This window comes from Nomascus leucogenys, chromosome 8 (genome assembly GCF_006542625.1).
Source record: "Nomascus leucogenys isolate Asia chromosome 8, Asia_NLE_v1, whole genome shotgun sequence".
In the NCBI taxonomy this organism is placed as follows: Eukaryota; Metazoa; Chordata; class Mammalia; order Primates; family Hylobatidae; genus Nomascus; species Nomascus leucogenys.
The window spans coordinates 104,341,583-104,356,910 of record NC_044388.1 but is presented as its reverse complement, the minus strand read 5'-3'; the positions used below and the strand labels follow the sequence as shown (position 1 = coordinate 104,356,910).

At 53.6% G+C, this 15,328-nt stretch overlaps 1 protein-coding gene across 12 annotated transcripts in view; it reads right to left on the bottom strand.

Moving 5' to 3' along the window:
- The window catches only part of DNM1 (dynamin 1), a 51,551-nt gene that overhangs the window by 32,951 nt on the left and 3,272 nt on the right, over positions 1-15,328 (bottom strand). For all 12 annotated transcript variants that reach the window (XR_004031434.1, XR_004031433.1, XR_004031436.1 and 9 more), the window contains exons 2-6: positions 3,450-3,523; positions 3,022-3,171; positions 2,501-2,704; positions 1,667-1,765; positions 1,411-1,571 (exon numbers count right to left, since the gene is read on the bottom strand). Coding sequence is in view for 8 of the 12 variants with exons in the window: in XM_030817918.1 (XP_030673778.1) it covers positions 1,411-1,571; positions 1,667-1,765; positions 2,501-2,704; positions 3,022-3,171; positions 3,450-3,523 (688 nt within the window). In the remaining 4 variants the exon portion in view is untranslated. The remainder of the gene's footprint in view (positions 1-1,410; positions 1,572-1,666; positions 1,766-2,500; positions 2,705-3,021; positions 3,172-3,449; positions 3,524-15,328) is intronic.

Below are 15,328 nucleotides of genomic sequence, written 5' to 3'. Positions count from 1 at the left end.
ATTTGGAATTCCCTGATTTTTGGCCAATTTAATATTGTTATTTGTATTTCTTTTTTTTTTTTTGAGATGGAGTTTCACTCGTCACCCAGGCTGGAGTGCAACGGTGTGATCTCAGCTCACTGCAACCTGTGATCTCTGCCTCCCAGGTTCAGGCAATTCTCCTGCCTCAGCCTCCTGTGTAGCTGGAACTACAGGCGTGCACCACCCCGCCCAGCTAATTTTTTGTATTTTTAGTAGAGACAGGTTTTCACCTTGTTGGCCAGGCTGGTGTCGAACTTTTGGCCTCAAGTGATCTACCCGCCTCAGCCTCCCAAAGTGGTGGGATTACAGGCATGAACCACATACCATCCCAATTTAATATTTTTAGACGTGCGTCTGAGGCAGGGGTGGCCAGAGGGCTGCCCCTTGGACCCTCTGGGTTTAAAGCCTCCTTTAAGGTCATTCTCAAGTTCTAGCACTCATTCTCACTAGGTGCCCCCACACAGTATCTCCCTGAACCTTTACAACAATCCTATGAAATAGGTCTGATTATCACTGTCTCCATTTTACAGATGCAGAAATAGAGGCTCAGAGGCCAGGCACAATTATGGCTCATGCCTGTAATCCCAGCACTTTGGGAGGCCAAGGCGGGCAGATCACCTGAGGTCAGGAATACAAGACCAGACTAGCTAACATGGTGAAACCCCATCTCTACTAAAAATACAAAAATTAGCCAGGCGTGGTGGTGTGTGCCTGTAATCCCAGCTACTTGGGAGGCTGAGGTAGGAGAATCGCTTGAATCCAGGAAGCGGAGATTGCAGTGAGCCGAGATCTCACCATTGCACTCCAGCCTGGGCAACAAGAGCAAAACTCCATCTCAAAATAAATAAATAAATAAATAAATAAATAAATAAATAAATCAAATAAAGAAAAAAGAAATAGAGGCTCAGAGAGCCAGAGAGAGTGTCTCAGACGGGTAGTGACAAAACTGGGATTGGAACCCAGGTCTTGCTGACACAGACAGACAGACAGACACACACACACGTTTCAGTTCTGGATGCCCCATTCCAGATGGAGAAAAGTCCTGGGGGAAGCCCCTGGAATTCCCTGTCAAGGTCTTCAGCCAAGTATACTTGAATCCTGTCCCCAAACCCAAGCTCTTCACCATAACACCCTCCACATAGGTCTTGGCCTTCTCCGTGTTGGGGACTTCCGGGGCTTCCCTGGCACGTGTCCCAGACAGGGAAAGGTCAGTGAAGCTTTGCTGCTACCTGGCTGTGGGGCTGTGGGCAAGTTGCTTTGCTTTTCTGAGGCTGTTTGTCTATCTGCACTACGGAAAGGCTAACCTCTGCTGGTCACTCTCAGAACACACTTAAATTATCCTGTTTTCATGCTCGTTTCCCCAGGCCCCATCCTGGCTTGGTCACCTACCTGATTGAGGACCTTCTGCAGGTAGGGCGTGCCCATACGGTCAGCCAAGTGGCGATAAGATGGATGAGAGAGGAAGAACTTTCGTTCAGCAGCCAAGGCGGCGGTAATGTCCTTCTTGCCATCAATGTCCTTCTGGCTCCGGTTCACCACCCCAATGTAGCCTGTGAACAGTATCAAGGTCAGGGCAACCAGCCTCAAGGTGAGGAGAAGGGTGGGGAAGGGCTGGGGGAGTGGTTGAGGGGCATGGCCTGCTTACCTCTGCGCAGGGGGAGCAGCTTGTTCTCCAGCACGTCACGGGCATCTGTGCCCTCGTCCATCAGGTCCAGCTTGGTGATGACCCCGATGGTGCGCTGGCCTGGGTGCACCAGCAGGAGGGCCGTCTACAGCTGCACCCGCTCTCACACACAATTCCATGCACTCCCACTCCCATCCCCCTGCTCTCCTCGGCCCCCTGCCCGCTCACTGCCTCCTCTCTTTCCCCCTTATTCATTTTCCACAGAGTAGCCAAGATGATTTTTATTTATTCTTCTTGTTTTTTTATTTGTTAGAGATGGGATCTCGCTTTGTTGCCAGGCTGGTTTCCAACTCCTGGCTTCAAGCGATCCTCCCAAGTTGGCCTCCCAAAGTGCTGGGATTACAGGCATGAGCCACTGCACCTGGCCTTTTTTTCTTTTTTGAGACAGGGTCTCACTCTTGCCCATGCTGGACTGCAGTGGTGCGAGTAGGGCTCACTGCAGCCTCAACCTCCTGGGCTCAAGTGATTCTCTGGCCTCAGCCTCATGAGTAGCTGGGACCACAAGCGTGCACCACGGTGCCCGGCTAATTTTTAAATTTTTTGTAGAAATGGGGTCTCACTATGTTGCCCAGCCTTGTCTCGAACTCCTGGGATCAAGCAATCCTCCCGCCTTGGCCTCCCAAAATGCTGGGATTACAGGCATGAGCCACCATGCCTGACCCCCAAAGTGATTTTTAAAGGTACAAATCTGATCCCACTACTATTCTTAGACCGTTCAGAAGCTCCCGTTTACACTAAGAATAGACAGCCCGCAAGCCTGGGGTTTTGTGCATTGGCCACTGGGTGGGAACCTACCCTGGGGGTCCACCTCCTTGGCGACCTTGAGGGCGTCAGAATTGGCCAGGTCAGAGTTGGCGGGGGACACGGCCAGGATGAGGCAGTTCTCCTTGGTGACAAACTGCATAAGCATGTCTCGGATCTGGAACTCGATGTCGGGAGGTTGGTCTCCCACTGGGACCTTGGTCATTCCGGGCAGGTCCACCAGGGTCAGGTTCAGCACTGGACAGGGCGGCGAGAGGGCGGGCTCAAGGCGAGGGGCGTGGCCGTGGGCGAGGTTAAGGAATAGGGTGGGGTTAGAGAAGCTGCTTGGGAGCAGGGTGAGAGGTGGGTGGGACTAGGAAATCTCAGGGCGAAAGTGGCTCCCTGTTGGAGGCGTGGCCGGAAGTGGGCGGAACCACGGCTGGGTGGAGCTTGGAATAGGATGATGCAGAGGCAGGGTCTCTCTAGGGGCGGAGTCTGCAGGAGGAGCGAGGCACCCAGAGGCGCGTGGCCAAGAAAATAATTCTTAGAAGTTGGGGCGGGGCCCGCATCCTCACCGTGCGGCGAGTAGACGCGGAGGTTGATAGGCACCGGCGAGATGCCCTTGTTGGTGCCGGTGACCCGGTCGGTCTCGGCCTCGATCTCAAGGCGCACCTCCTCGAAGTCGGTGAATTTCTTTCCCTTGCAGTGCAGGAACTCGGCATATTCTGCCCCAGAAGCGGGCAGGGAAAGGGCAGTAGTCATCAAGGTCTGGAACCCCATCTGGGGGTTTTCATCTCCCACCGGTAATAGAACCCCCTAGACCCACCCAAGCAGAACCACCACCCACGTCTCCATTATGTATTTTGATCCCTGCTATCCCTAAGGGGAACGAGGTCCACAGTCACACAGCAAGCAAGTTCCGTGGCCAGGCTGGCCCTCAGCTTGGGGACGGGGGAGAGTCTGGAGTGGGCAGGCCTGGCTGCTGGTGAAGGAGGGCACGCACCTGTGGTTGCATTGACCAGCTGCAAGACCAGGGGACGTCGGGTGACAATGCCAGATCCTCGAGGCAGGAAGTCCCTGCAATGAGTTGGAGGTCAAAGGAGGGTCAAGATATGAGGGGGCGTCCTCTGTCCTGGGGGTACCTGTCCTGCCCCTGGGAGAGCCAAAGCTCTCTCCCAAAGTGCTGGCTCCACCGCTCCTTAGCCCAAGGGCTTCAGGTAACTAAGAGCATATGGCAGCCCAGAAAGGTGGAAAATACTTTTCCTCAAGTCGCCTGGGTCACAGAATTTATGCATCTGAGCTGCCAAGAGACTGGATCAACTCCTAGATACGTCCTGTGTTGGTTTTGAACCAATAGGAAGTCCCTGCCCCAACCCAGCCACAGAGAAACTGAGGCATGGGGTCTCCCACATGCCTATGTGTCCAATGCCCACAGAGTGGATCCCAGGAAACAGAGCTGTAACTTCTCCCCTCCCTTCCGCTGTGGGGCGGGGCGGCATCTCACTTCCCCTTCTTCAGGCTCCATATGGCTAGGGTTGAAGAAGAGTGGGGAAGGAGGCGGCAAGGAGCAGGACTCATGGGCCGGGTGCAGTGGCTCCTGTAATCCCAGCTACTTGGGAGGCCGAGGAGGGAGAATTGTTTGAACCCAGGAGGCGGAGGTGACGGTGAGCCAAGATCGCGCCATTGCACTCCAGCTTAGGCGACAAGAGCAAAACTCCATCTCAAAAAACAAAAAAACTCATGCTTCTTAGTGCCTACTGCATGCCAGGCACTTAGTGGGGCTCCATACTGTAGCCCCATGAGGCAGGTGCTGTTATTACACCCATTTTGCAGATGAGGGAGCTGCAGCTTAGAGACATTCAGGTTGCACAGCCAGTATCTGGCAGAGCAGACCCTGGTCTCGGATATATTTGACTCTGCAGTGAGACTCCCCTGCCCTTCAGCCCCCTGTGAACCGAGCCACCTTTGAAGGACTGGACTGAGGGGTCCCAAAGTCATCCCCTGTCCCCAGACCTGACAGTCTATAGCTCAGACATCTGTTCCTGCCAGTGTCAACCTCAGCTGTCCTTTCAGCTGACTCTTGTGGGTGCCGGTTCTCTGTCCAGTCAGCTCTTTTCATCTACCTCCCTCTGCACCGCCCTCCAGGCTTGTGCAAACACAAGGGTGAAGGCCTCTCCAGGAATCAGGATGTCAGAATTGCCAGTCATGGGATCTCCAGGGCCCAGGAAAAGGGGGAGCAGGTTGAAGCCCGAGGGACCATTGAGACACAGCCAGTGCCTTATTCATGGAGAGGCCCAGGGAGGGAAAAAGATACACTCAGGCTCTACAGAGCCAGAGGTGGAACCCAGGTCTCTTGCCCCCAGCCCAGAGCCTGACCCAGACTCACAAGTCTTCTTGCACCCCAGGGTCAGGAGCTAAGGGTCTTAGGTACAACAGACTAGACCCAGAGCTCCTAGGTTCAAAGCCCCCTCTTGAAGCCTCTCCACTGCCTCACGTTTGGGGAAGCAGAGGCTGCTAGGGAGGAGTCAGGAATTATACTGGAGAAGGAGAAGGATGATAAGCCCTGTGTATATTTATCATTTCTATGCACCAGGCAAATGCTTTACATTCTTGCCAGTGAGCACGGCAGCCTCTTTCTGTCTGCCACTGTATCCTAGTGCCCAGGACAGGGCTTAGCACACAAGGGGCACTCAATAAATTCTGATTGAATCCCCAAGTCCTCGAATCTGTGCTGTGATATAGAGATTATCATTTTACAGAGGAAGCAGCTGAGGCTCAGAGAGGTGAAGTGACTCACCGGAGGTCACACAGCGGAGCAGGGATTCAAAGCCGAGTGTCTGTTGGACCCTCAGCCTGGAAACTTCCTCATGCAATGGTGCTGCCTCAAACCCAAGAAGCCAGACTTGGCTTTTTATGTAATTCAATTAAATTCAGTCTGTGCCGGGCCCTGTGCCGGGCTCTGGGGATGGGAGATGATGAGTCAGACAGTTCCCACCCTGAGGAACTCACAGTGTGGTGGGAGAGACAGACAAGTAAACAGATAATGCAATGCAGTGTGGTATGTGCTAGAACAGAGGTGTGCCAGGCGGCACAGAGGGAGGGCGTTTGCTGGGGGGTGGGAGGACTTCCGGTCTCAATCTCTCCCATCCTTTACTCAAAGACTCCTTTGGGGGCGTGACTTCCAGTTTTGGGAGTCCCCCAGGGCTGTGGAGATAGAACAGCTGTTCTCATAGAAGCTGGGTGGGTGTGGGGGCCGGGGTCCACCCTCTTCTCCACCAGCTCCTCACCAGCAACACCATGGCAACAGTAGTTGCCATGGAAACTGCAGGAGGGGCTGGAAAGGATGGGACTCCCCACAGAGAGTCCCCCACGCAGAGACATGGACTTTCCCTGGAGTTCTTCCCCGAGAGGCCTCTCCTTGAGCAGATGGGCCCACCCAGCCCTGGTGAGCCTGAGGGGTGGAGGTCTCCAAGGTGCCACATAGCGGGTGCTGGGAGCCCAGGGCCCAGCTGGCGAGAATGCTGGGTGGTCAGGGTCTGGGCCAGCTGCCCGCTGCCTCCCCAGGGCTACTTAAAGGACAAGTAGCTTCTGGGAAGCAGAGACTAGACGCAGGGCCATGTCTGGGGGTCAACCCCTCCCAGGGCCAAGATCTCCTGGTGCCCAGATGGGGAGGTGGCCCATCTCTGTCATGGCCCAGGTTCTCAGTGAGGCCCTCATACAGCCTGCATCAGAATGCCTTCGGTAGTTTGTCCAGACACATGCTCCTCAGGCATGCTGGGCTACAATCTCAAGAGGGCTTCACAGGGAGGCAGAACCTGGATTCTAAACAGATCCTCAGGTGGTTTCCACACTCTGTGTTAAGTTTAAGGACCATCTGCCCCGTGCTGAGGATCCAGGGCCAGGCTGGCTCCTACATCGAATCCTACATTGGCCTTTCCTTGGCCTGGTGCCTGGTGCCTGGTGCCAGGACCCGAGAGGTCTGCTTCCCGGTCTCACGTCTGGACTGACAGTGGGGAGGACCAGCAGGTCCCCAGGTCCGGACAATGAGCTCCTCACTCACTTCTGGGTTCCTGCCTGGCACAGGCCCTGCACGTAGTAGGTGCGCAGGCAACACGGGAAGGAACGTGCATGACTCAGCAGCTCCCTAGCTCTTCCCTTTCACCTGGACACACTGTCCCACTTTAGCCCTCTGTTTAAGGGTCCCCTGGGTGGCCCTCCTTCCCCCCAGTGGGGATCCAGACCAGATCCAGCCTCCAGCTCCTGGTTAGGCTGAGGGAGGACAGAACCGGTGCCCAGAGAAAAGTGTCAGGCCCACCAGCCTCGGAGGCCGCGTGCTGTGCCCGGCGTGGGAGGGGCGGCTGCTGGCATGCCAGTTCTCCCCACTCATTTGGACCAGATGGTGGGTTCCCAGGGAGGCTGTGCCTGGCCATCTGCAGAGGCACCTTCAAACGTGAAACATGAGGGGACGAAATAAACACCTCTCAGGAACCCCAAATGCCACACTCCCTGTCTGAACTGGAGTTGTCACCGTGAGAGGGGTCTGGAGAAACTGAACCCAAGGGCTGACGTGACCCCTACCCCTACCCCTACTCTAGGACCTGAGACTTGGGGCCAGAGCTCTGGGATCCTGGTTCCCAGGCCCTGCTGAATGCAAATGACGCCAGGAAGTAACACGCTTAACTGGCCGTGCACCCAGTGCCGGTCATTCTTCTATGCCTCCTCTTTCTTGGGCTCTGATGTCAGATGGACCCCTCATTGAATGTCTGAGCTGTCATGTAGGAGCTGTGTGGCTGTGCACAAATGACCATACCTCTCTGAGTTTGGTGAAACTCAGTTTCAGTGAAACGCCTCAGTTTCCACATCAGTAAAATGGGTTGCTGTGAGGCTTATACAAGCTGATGGCTGAACCAATCGTGGCTACTATGATTATAAATAACGATAGCTTGCTGGGCATGCTGAGACCACAGGCTGGACTCCCACAGCCTCGTCACCAGAAGAGGCAGCGGGGAGAGAGTTGGACGGTGGGTTTCCTGGAGGATGGCAGCGAGCGTGGGGGTGAGGGCAGGATATTTCCAGCCAGATCTTGACCCTGGAGGTGGAAGGCAAGGGGGGTGGGCAGGGGCGCGCTCTGAAGCAGGGAGCTGGGGTGCCGTCAAGGGAGTGGGTGGGCCAAGAAATACAGTTGGGAGGAGGTGAGGCTGCCCCCAGGCAACAAGTCCCTCTCTGTTCCCGCTGCCCCAGGGGACCCTAGGCAGCCCTGTCACAGCTCATGAATTTCAAGCTGAGGTTTGAACACTGCAGGGCAGTTCTGGCCTTGGCTTTCCTTGATGTTCTGATGGCCCCGGGAGCAAAGACTAGGCTGGACCTGTTCGTCACAATATCCCAGCACCCAGCACTGGGTCTGGCATGTAGCAGACTCTCAGGACACCCGCACTGACCAAAAGAGTGAATGGAAGATGAGCTCTACCATCGGCTTCGTTGTGTAGGGGTAGAAACTGAGACACAAAAGGGAAGAGTCTTGCCCAAGATCATGGTGCAAGTTGGTAACAAGGTAGGACTGGTACCCAGGGCTCCTGACTCTGGGTAGGTGCTCTCTCCACAGTAATCTTTCTCCCTATTAAGCAGAGCCTATTACCTTCTCTTATTTCTTATCCTCTCATCCTTCATACTTTCTTTCCCACACTCCCTCTCTCCCTCCGTTCCATCAATCCAAGCATTGATGACTTTATATTTTCAAAATGGAAATAGATCTCTTTTGCCTCTAATTTTTAAAATCATATGTTCTCCATTTTAGAAGATTCAGAAAATGACGAGGCGCGGTGGCTCACTCCTGTAATCCCAACACTTTGGGAGGCTGAGGTGGGCGGATCGCCTGAGATGAGGAGTTTGAGACCAGCCTGGCCAACATGGTGAAACCCCATCTCTACTAAAGATACAAAAATTAGCAGGGTGTGGCGTGCGCCTGTAGTCCCAGCTACTCGGGAGACTGAGGCAGGAGAATCGCTTGAACCCGGCAGGCGGAGGTTGCAGTGAGCCGAGATCCTGCCACTGTACTCCAGCCTGGATGACAGAGTGAGACTCTCTCAAAAAAAACAAAAAAACAAAAAAACAAAAAAAAAAAGATTCAGAAAATACGTGAAATATTCAAAAAATAAAAACCAATCGTCATCTCAACACCTGATGAGAGCCACTGTAAACATTTTATCATTAATCATCATCATCATGGCTAAACACAGATGAATTGCTGACTGTCAGCCAGGGACTCTGCCAGGGACTTGAAAATCTACATCAGCACAAGATTTCTTTTTAGGGTGACGGAAATATCCTAAAATTAGATAGTGATGATGGTTGCACAACTCTGTAAATATACTAAAAATCATTGAATTGTGCCTTTAAAATGGGTGAATTGTATGGCATGTAAATTATACCTCAATAAAGCTGTTTAAGAAAATCTACAGCCTTTGGATCGATTCTTGCATGGCTGTGTGAAATCAGAGTGATCAGTTTCTCTATGTTACAGGGAAGAAACAGACTCAGAAAGGTGAAATCACATGCCTCTCAGGCACCCACATGCACATTGGGTTATCAGGCCTTTGATAGCTTCTCTATTCACCTAACATATCATAGACATTTCCAAAGTTATTCACTATGCAGCTACATCTGGATCCTCTTCCTCTTTCCTACCTTCCTTCCTTCTTTCCTTCTTTCCTTCCTTCCTTCCTTGATTCCTTCCTTCCTTCCTTCCTTCCAGCCGGGTCTTGCTCTGTCGCCCAGGCTGGAGTGCAGTGGTACGATCATAGCTCACTGCAGCCTCAAATTCCTGAGCTCAAGCGGTCCTCCCACCTCAATCTCCCAAGTAGCTGGGACTACATGTGTGCACCACCATGCCCGGCTATGGATCCTTATTTCTTATCACCAGCATCTTGATGAGAAGGAACCCCAGCTCGGCCACTAAATTATTTCCCTGTTCTGAACCTCAGTTTGCCCATCAGTGAAATAGGACACAGGCCAGCAGCTGCCTCCTAGGGCTGCTGAGGGAATGCCCTGAGATCCTGGCTGTGGAAGGACCTAACGGGGGTGCCCATTGGCAGGTCCCAGTTCCTGAGCACATGCCATGTGCTGGGTTTTTTATGTGCTACAGCATTGCATTCCTTCAAAATGGGGACCCATGTTGGGGGTGAGGGTGCATTCACCCGCTGAGATTTTTCTCCCCACCCTGGCTAGTGGCCTCCTTTCCCTGACCTAAGAAGAGAGGCACATGAGACAGAGTGATTAAAGAATAACACGGTCATGACTAGATGCGTTGTTAATATTAACCATGGCTGGAGCCACCCTCTGCCAGGAGCTCTGAGCCCAAGGCAACGGGCTTCTTTCTTCCTCTACAGCTTCCCATTTGAGAGAAAACAAAGCCCTACCCCACACAGGGAGGGCCAGGTCATGGCGGGAGAGGGTGATCAGAGAAGGCATCCCAGAGGAGGTGTTGGCTGATGTGACACTTGGAGAAAAGACCCAGTGAAAGAGGAAGACAAGGGCAGGGTGAAGAGCTTTCCAGGGGCCAGGCACGGTGGTTGGAACCTGTAATGCCAATACTTTGGGAGGCTGAGGTGGGAGGATCGATTGAGGCCAGGAGTTCAAGCCCCAGCTTGAGGCCAGGAGTTTGAGACCTGGCTTGAGGCCAGAAGTTTGAGACCAGCCTGGGTAACATAACAAGACCCTGTCTGTACAGAAAAAAAAGAGGCTTCCAGGCGAGAAAACAGCATATGCAATAGCACCCCAGGAGAGTGAGAGAGAGGGCACGGCCCTATTTTTCCCACGAACTGTAATATATTCAGGTAGACCAGGAGGGAGAGGCTGAAAGGAAGCAGGACTGGGTAATCAGTCCTCAGGGGCCCAACTCAGGTGTGGGGTTCTGTTTTGAGGGCAGGGAATCCAAAGAGGGCTTTAAGCTAGGAAGATAGATTGGGAGGCTGGAGAGAGTTTCATGCTGTTGGGCGGGGAATGGGTTAGGGGGGCAAGGGAGGAAGCTACTCTGCTGCTAAGACGAAGGGGCTGGAGTTTGAGGTAGACAGGAGTGAACTGGGCAGAATCCACAGGGCATGGGGACCAAGTTAGATGGGGAGGATGGGGGAGCCGCCAGGCAGTTGATCTTGGGGCCTCTGGCCAGGGCACTGGGAAGATGCCATTTAGGAGAATATTTTGAACACTTTCCAAGCTCAATATTACTTTTTTTTTCTGTTGCTTATAGTAATTCTAAGTTGCCAGGCCTGACTTCTCCAAATGATTCTTGTTTCTTAGCCAGATTTCATTCCAGGGAATGGGTAAGAGTGCCAGAGAGTCGCCCAGAAAGAAGAAAGGAGGAGACGCTGAGGTGTGTAGGTGTGTGCACACGTGGGTGGGACTGGGGTGGGGAATAGGGTAGACAGAAACATGGAAAAGTGTGGACTGGAGGCAGGAGACCCATGCCTGTTCCTGGCCTGCCTCTGATTCAATTGCTGTGTGACATTAGGCAGGTTCCCTACGCTCTCTGTGCCATTTTTGCCATCTAAAAACCTGGTGGCTCACACCTGTAATCCCAGCACTTTGCAAGGCCAAGGCGGGCAGATCACCTGAGGTCAGGAATTCGAGAACAGCCTGGCCGATATGGTGAAACCCCATCTCTACTAAAATACAAAAATTAGCCAGGCATGATGGCGGGTGCCTGTTAGTCTCAGCTACTTGGGAGGCTGAGGCAGGAGAATCGCTTGAACCTGGGAGGTGGAGGTTGCAGTGAGCTGAGATTGTGCCACTGCACTCCAACCTGGGTGACCGAGCAAGACCCTGTTTATAATAATAATAATAATAATAATGCCAAATAAATACAAATAAAATAAAAACCTGGTTGGAAGGCCAAAGTGGGAGGATCACTTGAGTCCAGGAGTTTGAGGCCACCCTGGGCAACACAGTGAGACCCCATCTCTACAAAAAATAAAATAAAAAACTTAGCTGGGTGTGGTGACGCATGCCCGTCATCCCAGCTTCTCAGAAGGCTGAGGTGGGAGGATGGCTTGAGCCCGGGAGGTCAAGGCTGCAGTGAGCCAAGATTGCCCCACTGCACTCCAGCCTGGGTGACAGAGTGAGATCCTGTCTCAAACAAAACAAAACAAAATAGACAAAACAAAACAAAACAAAAACTTGGAATGATAGAAGACATCAGTACTGCCCTTAGGCCTGGGGAATGGAGCCCTTAGTCCCAGACTTACACTTAGGGGTCCCTCTCTGGACCTCCTCTGGCCTCACCCTCCCCATGGGGCAAAGAGTTCCCCAGGGGCCAGGGGAGGTGCCCAGCTGAAGCCTGTGCTCCCCTCGTAGGCTACGCTCAGGTGCCCCAGAATTCCCTCTCAAGCAGTTCCAAGCCCACTGCCCAGGCTCAAGTGGGGACCAGCCCAGGCCCAAGGTGGGTCCTTTTTGGAGCTGGGATATGAGGGCTGGGGTGTTCACAAGTGAACCCTGGAGGGATAAAGAGGGAAATGATGGGGCAGCCCGGAGAGAGGGGACACCTGTCCCCACGCCTCCACATCCACCACGGAACTCCAAGGAGTCTGAAATTCTGAATTCAAACCCAGCTGGCCAGGTTGTGATGAAGGTGCGTTTGTTATGGTGGGAGGGCAGAATGCATTGCATTTAGCAATTCCTCAGCTTGATTTATAACTGGAATACATAGACATATGGCATGTGGGCGTCCGTTTCTCCACGCCTGACAGCACTGTGTCCATGACCCGCTTCCTCCACTCCTGCCCTGCCCACCCTCTCCACTCTCCCACCTGCACCCCCTTCCCTGGGTCCGACCCTCTGACCCAGCCAGGGCCTGGGAAACTCGATTCTCCTGGCGCCGAGATCAGATACTGTCTGCCAGGGTCACCTTTCACTCCCAGCTCCTCTGGGCCACGGTGGGGTGTGGGTTTGGAGAGGATGTTCTCTGGCTGTGGATAGGTGCATTTCCACATTTCCAGCCCCAGGGGTGTGCTCCACGTGTGGCCCACAGGCAGTGTGTGCTTAGTATGTGGCAGGTGCATACTCTGAGCATGCAGAGGCCGGAGCAGAGTGTGGCAGCTCTCCAGGTGGGTGGGGGACTGTCAAAGGGCCCCTAACAGGCCCCTCAAGACCCGCCTCCCCAACCCTCCTAGTCTCACCTCTGGCCTCTGCTCCTCACTCAGCCACTGCCCTTCATCCTTCATCCGGGTTCTCAAAGCCATTGGGCTCTTTTCCCCCAACCCTTTGCTCAGGACAGTCCCTGCACCTGCAGAAGTTCACACCTTGGCTTGACCACGTCCTAGTCTTGCTCAGGTCCAATCTTAAATGCTACCTCCTCAGGAGGCCTTCTAATGGCCCAGAAAGCCCCCCTCTCCTCAATGTCAGGCTCCTTGCAACACAGGAGCAGCCTCCTTCAAAATACACAACAAACATGCTCTTTGTGGATTTCATGTCTGTCTGCCCCGATCAGCTGCAAGCCTCCCCAAGCAGGATGGGTCTGGCTGATTCACAGCTGTATCCTCAGGGCCTGGCACACAGCAAGTGCCAAGGAAATATTAGTTCCCTCTGCTCCCTCCAGGTCATCAACACTCTGCCTAGGATGTCTCATTTATCCCCTAATGGTCTTTGGCCTCCATCTCCAAATCTGAAAAATGGGACCACTATGATGCATCCCGGTGTGTTCAGAGGAAGAGACAGAGCTTAATAGTGGGGAGTGGGCTGTCTCCCCTGGGAAAGGCTAGGTTTGACAAAGAGAGGGACTCTCAGAGGCCAGAGACCAGCACCACGTCCATGCTGGGATAGAATGCAGAGGAGAGAGCTGAGTGCTATGGCTTACGCCTGTAATCCCAGCACTTTGGGAGGCTGAGGTGAGTGGATCACTGGAGGTCAGGAGTTGAGACCAGCCTGGACAACATGATGAAACTCCATCTCTATTAAAAATACAAAAATTAGCCCGGCGTGGTGGTGCACACCTGTAATCCCGGCTACTCGGGAGGCTAGGGCAGGAGAATCACTTGAACTTGGGAGGTGGAGGTTGCAGTGAGCTGAGATCGTGCCATTGCATTCCAAGTCGGGTGACAGAGTGAGACTCTGTCTCAAAAAAAAAAAAAAAAAAAAAAAAAAAAAAAGAAAAGAAAAAAAAGAATGTGGAGGGGCCGGGCGCGGTGGCTCACGCTTGTAATCCCAGCACTTTGGGAGGCCGAGGTGGGCGGATCACGAGGTCAGGAGATCGAGACCACGGTGAAACCCCGTCTCTACTAAAAATACAAAAAATTAGCCGGGCGTGGTGGTGGGCGCCTGTAGTCCCAGCTACTCGGAGAGGCTGAGGCAGGAGAATGGCATGAACCCGGGAGGCGGAGCTTGCAGTGAGCCGAGATTGCGCCACTGCACTCCAGCCTGGGCGACAGAGCTAGACTCCGTCTCAAAAAAAAAAAAAAAAAAAAAAGAATGTGGAGGAAGGGACAAGGGCATTGGGAGAGACAGAAAGCCTGGGGGTGGGGGGTAGGCAGAGTCATGGGGAAACCTAAAACCCTTCCTCCCAGGCTGCTCCTTGGGCTCTGGGCAGAGGGTCGCTTATCAGGACCCCTACCCTACCCTGGATGGAGAAGATCCCCAACCCGTGCTCCCGTCCTGGTGCACCTCCCAGCCCACGCCACCCCAGAGGGCTTGCCTGTCTGCGCCCAGGCAGGGAGAGAAGCAGCGCGGCCTCCATGCCAGGCCCTGCCCCGAGTGCTTCCTGGGGATTGTTTCAACACTCAACATAATCTCACAAGGGATGTGCTATTATTATCCCCATTTTACAGATGAGAGAATAGCAGCTGGGCAGGGTTTGAGGAACATGCCCAGGGTTTCTCTGCTCGTAAGTGGCAGAGTTGAGCTTCATACTCGGCAGGTCTGACTCCACACCATGCTCTCGGCCCCTCTGCCACATTCCCACCGGACTTGGCCTGCCCTAGGACAACCCACTCTTGGCCCTAAAGGAGCACTGGGGTGGGGGGTGTAGCAGGGCGGGGGTGATAAAGAGGAGCTGGAGGGACAGCAAGGAGGCCCCTTTGGCCTAGGGCACCAGGCATCTGTTCATGAAAGGCTGGCGTGGGCTGGGTCCACAAACACTGCCCCATCTACACTTACCCCCAGGATGAGCTCATCTACTCTCGGGTTTAAATCCCATCTCTACACCAACGACTTCCAAATTTTTATTTCCAGCCCGCCTTCCCCCTGAGCTCTCGACTTGCATCACCAAACTGCCAGCTGACATCTTCCACTTAAAAGTCTAACAGGCATCTCAGGCTCAATATGTTCAGAACCAAACCCTGGTCTTCCCCTGTCCCCCCAGTCTGCTCCTCCTTACTCTTCTCGACTCTGTTAATGGCACCAACACCCACCCAGGAGCTTAGGTCAAAGTCCCAGAAGTCATCATTGATTCCTCCTTCCTCACCCTCCACATTCATCCTCCAGCAGGACTTCCTCTAAAATATATCCTGAAACCCACCCACCATTCTCCTTCTCGTTGCAGCTGAAGCCCTCATCCAGGCCCCCCACTACCCCCTGCCGACTGCAGCAGCCTCCCCACCAGTCTCCTGTCTTTTCCCTCACCCCCTCCCCAAGTCACACCCTTGCTAGAATTAGCTCGTCACTCCACTACTAAAAAGCTTCCCACAAGAGGGAAAATAAACCCAAACTCCTCACTCCTCCTAGGCTAAGGGCTTTGTAGATCTAGCCTCTGCCTATCTCTCAGGTCCTGTCTCCCCCTTGCTAGCCGAACACCAGCTACAGGGTCTCCTTTCTGTTCTTCAAAGGCACCAAATTCTTTGCTACCCCGGGGCCTTTGCACCTTTCCCTTGGCCTGGAACTCTCCCGCCCCTGGCAAGT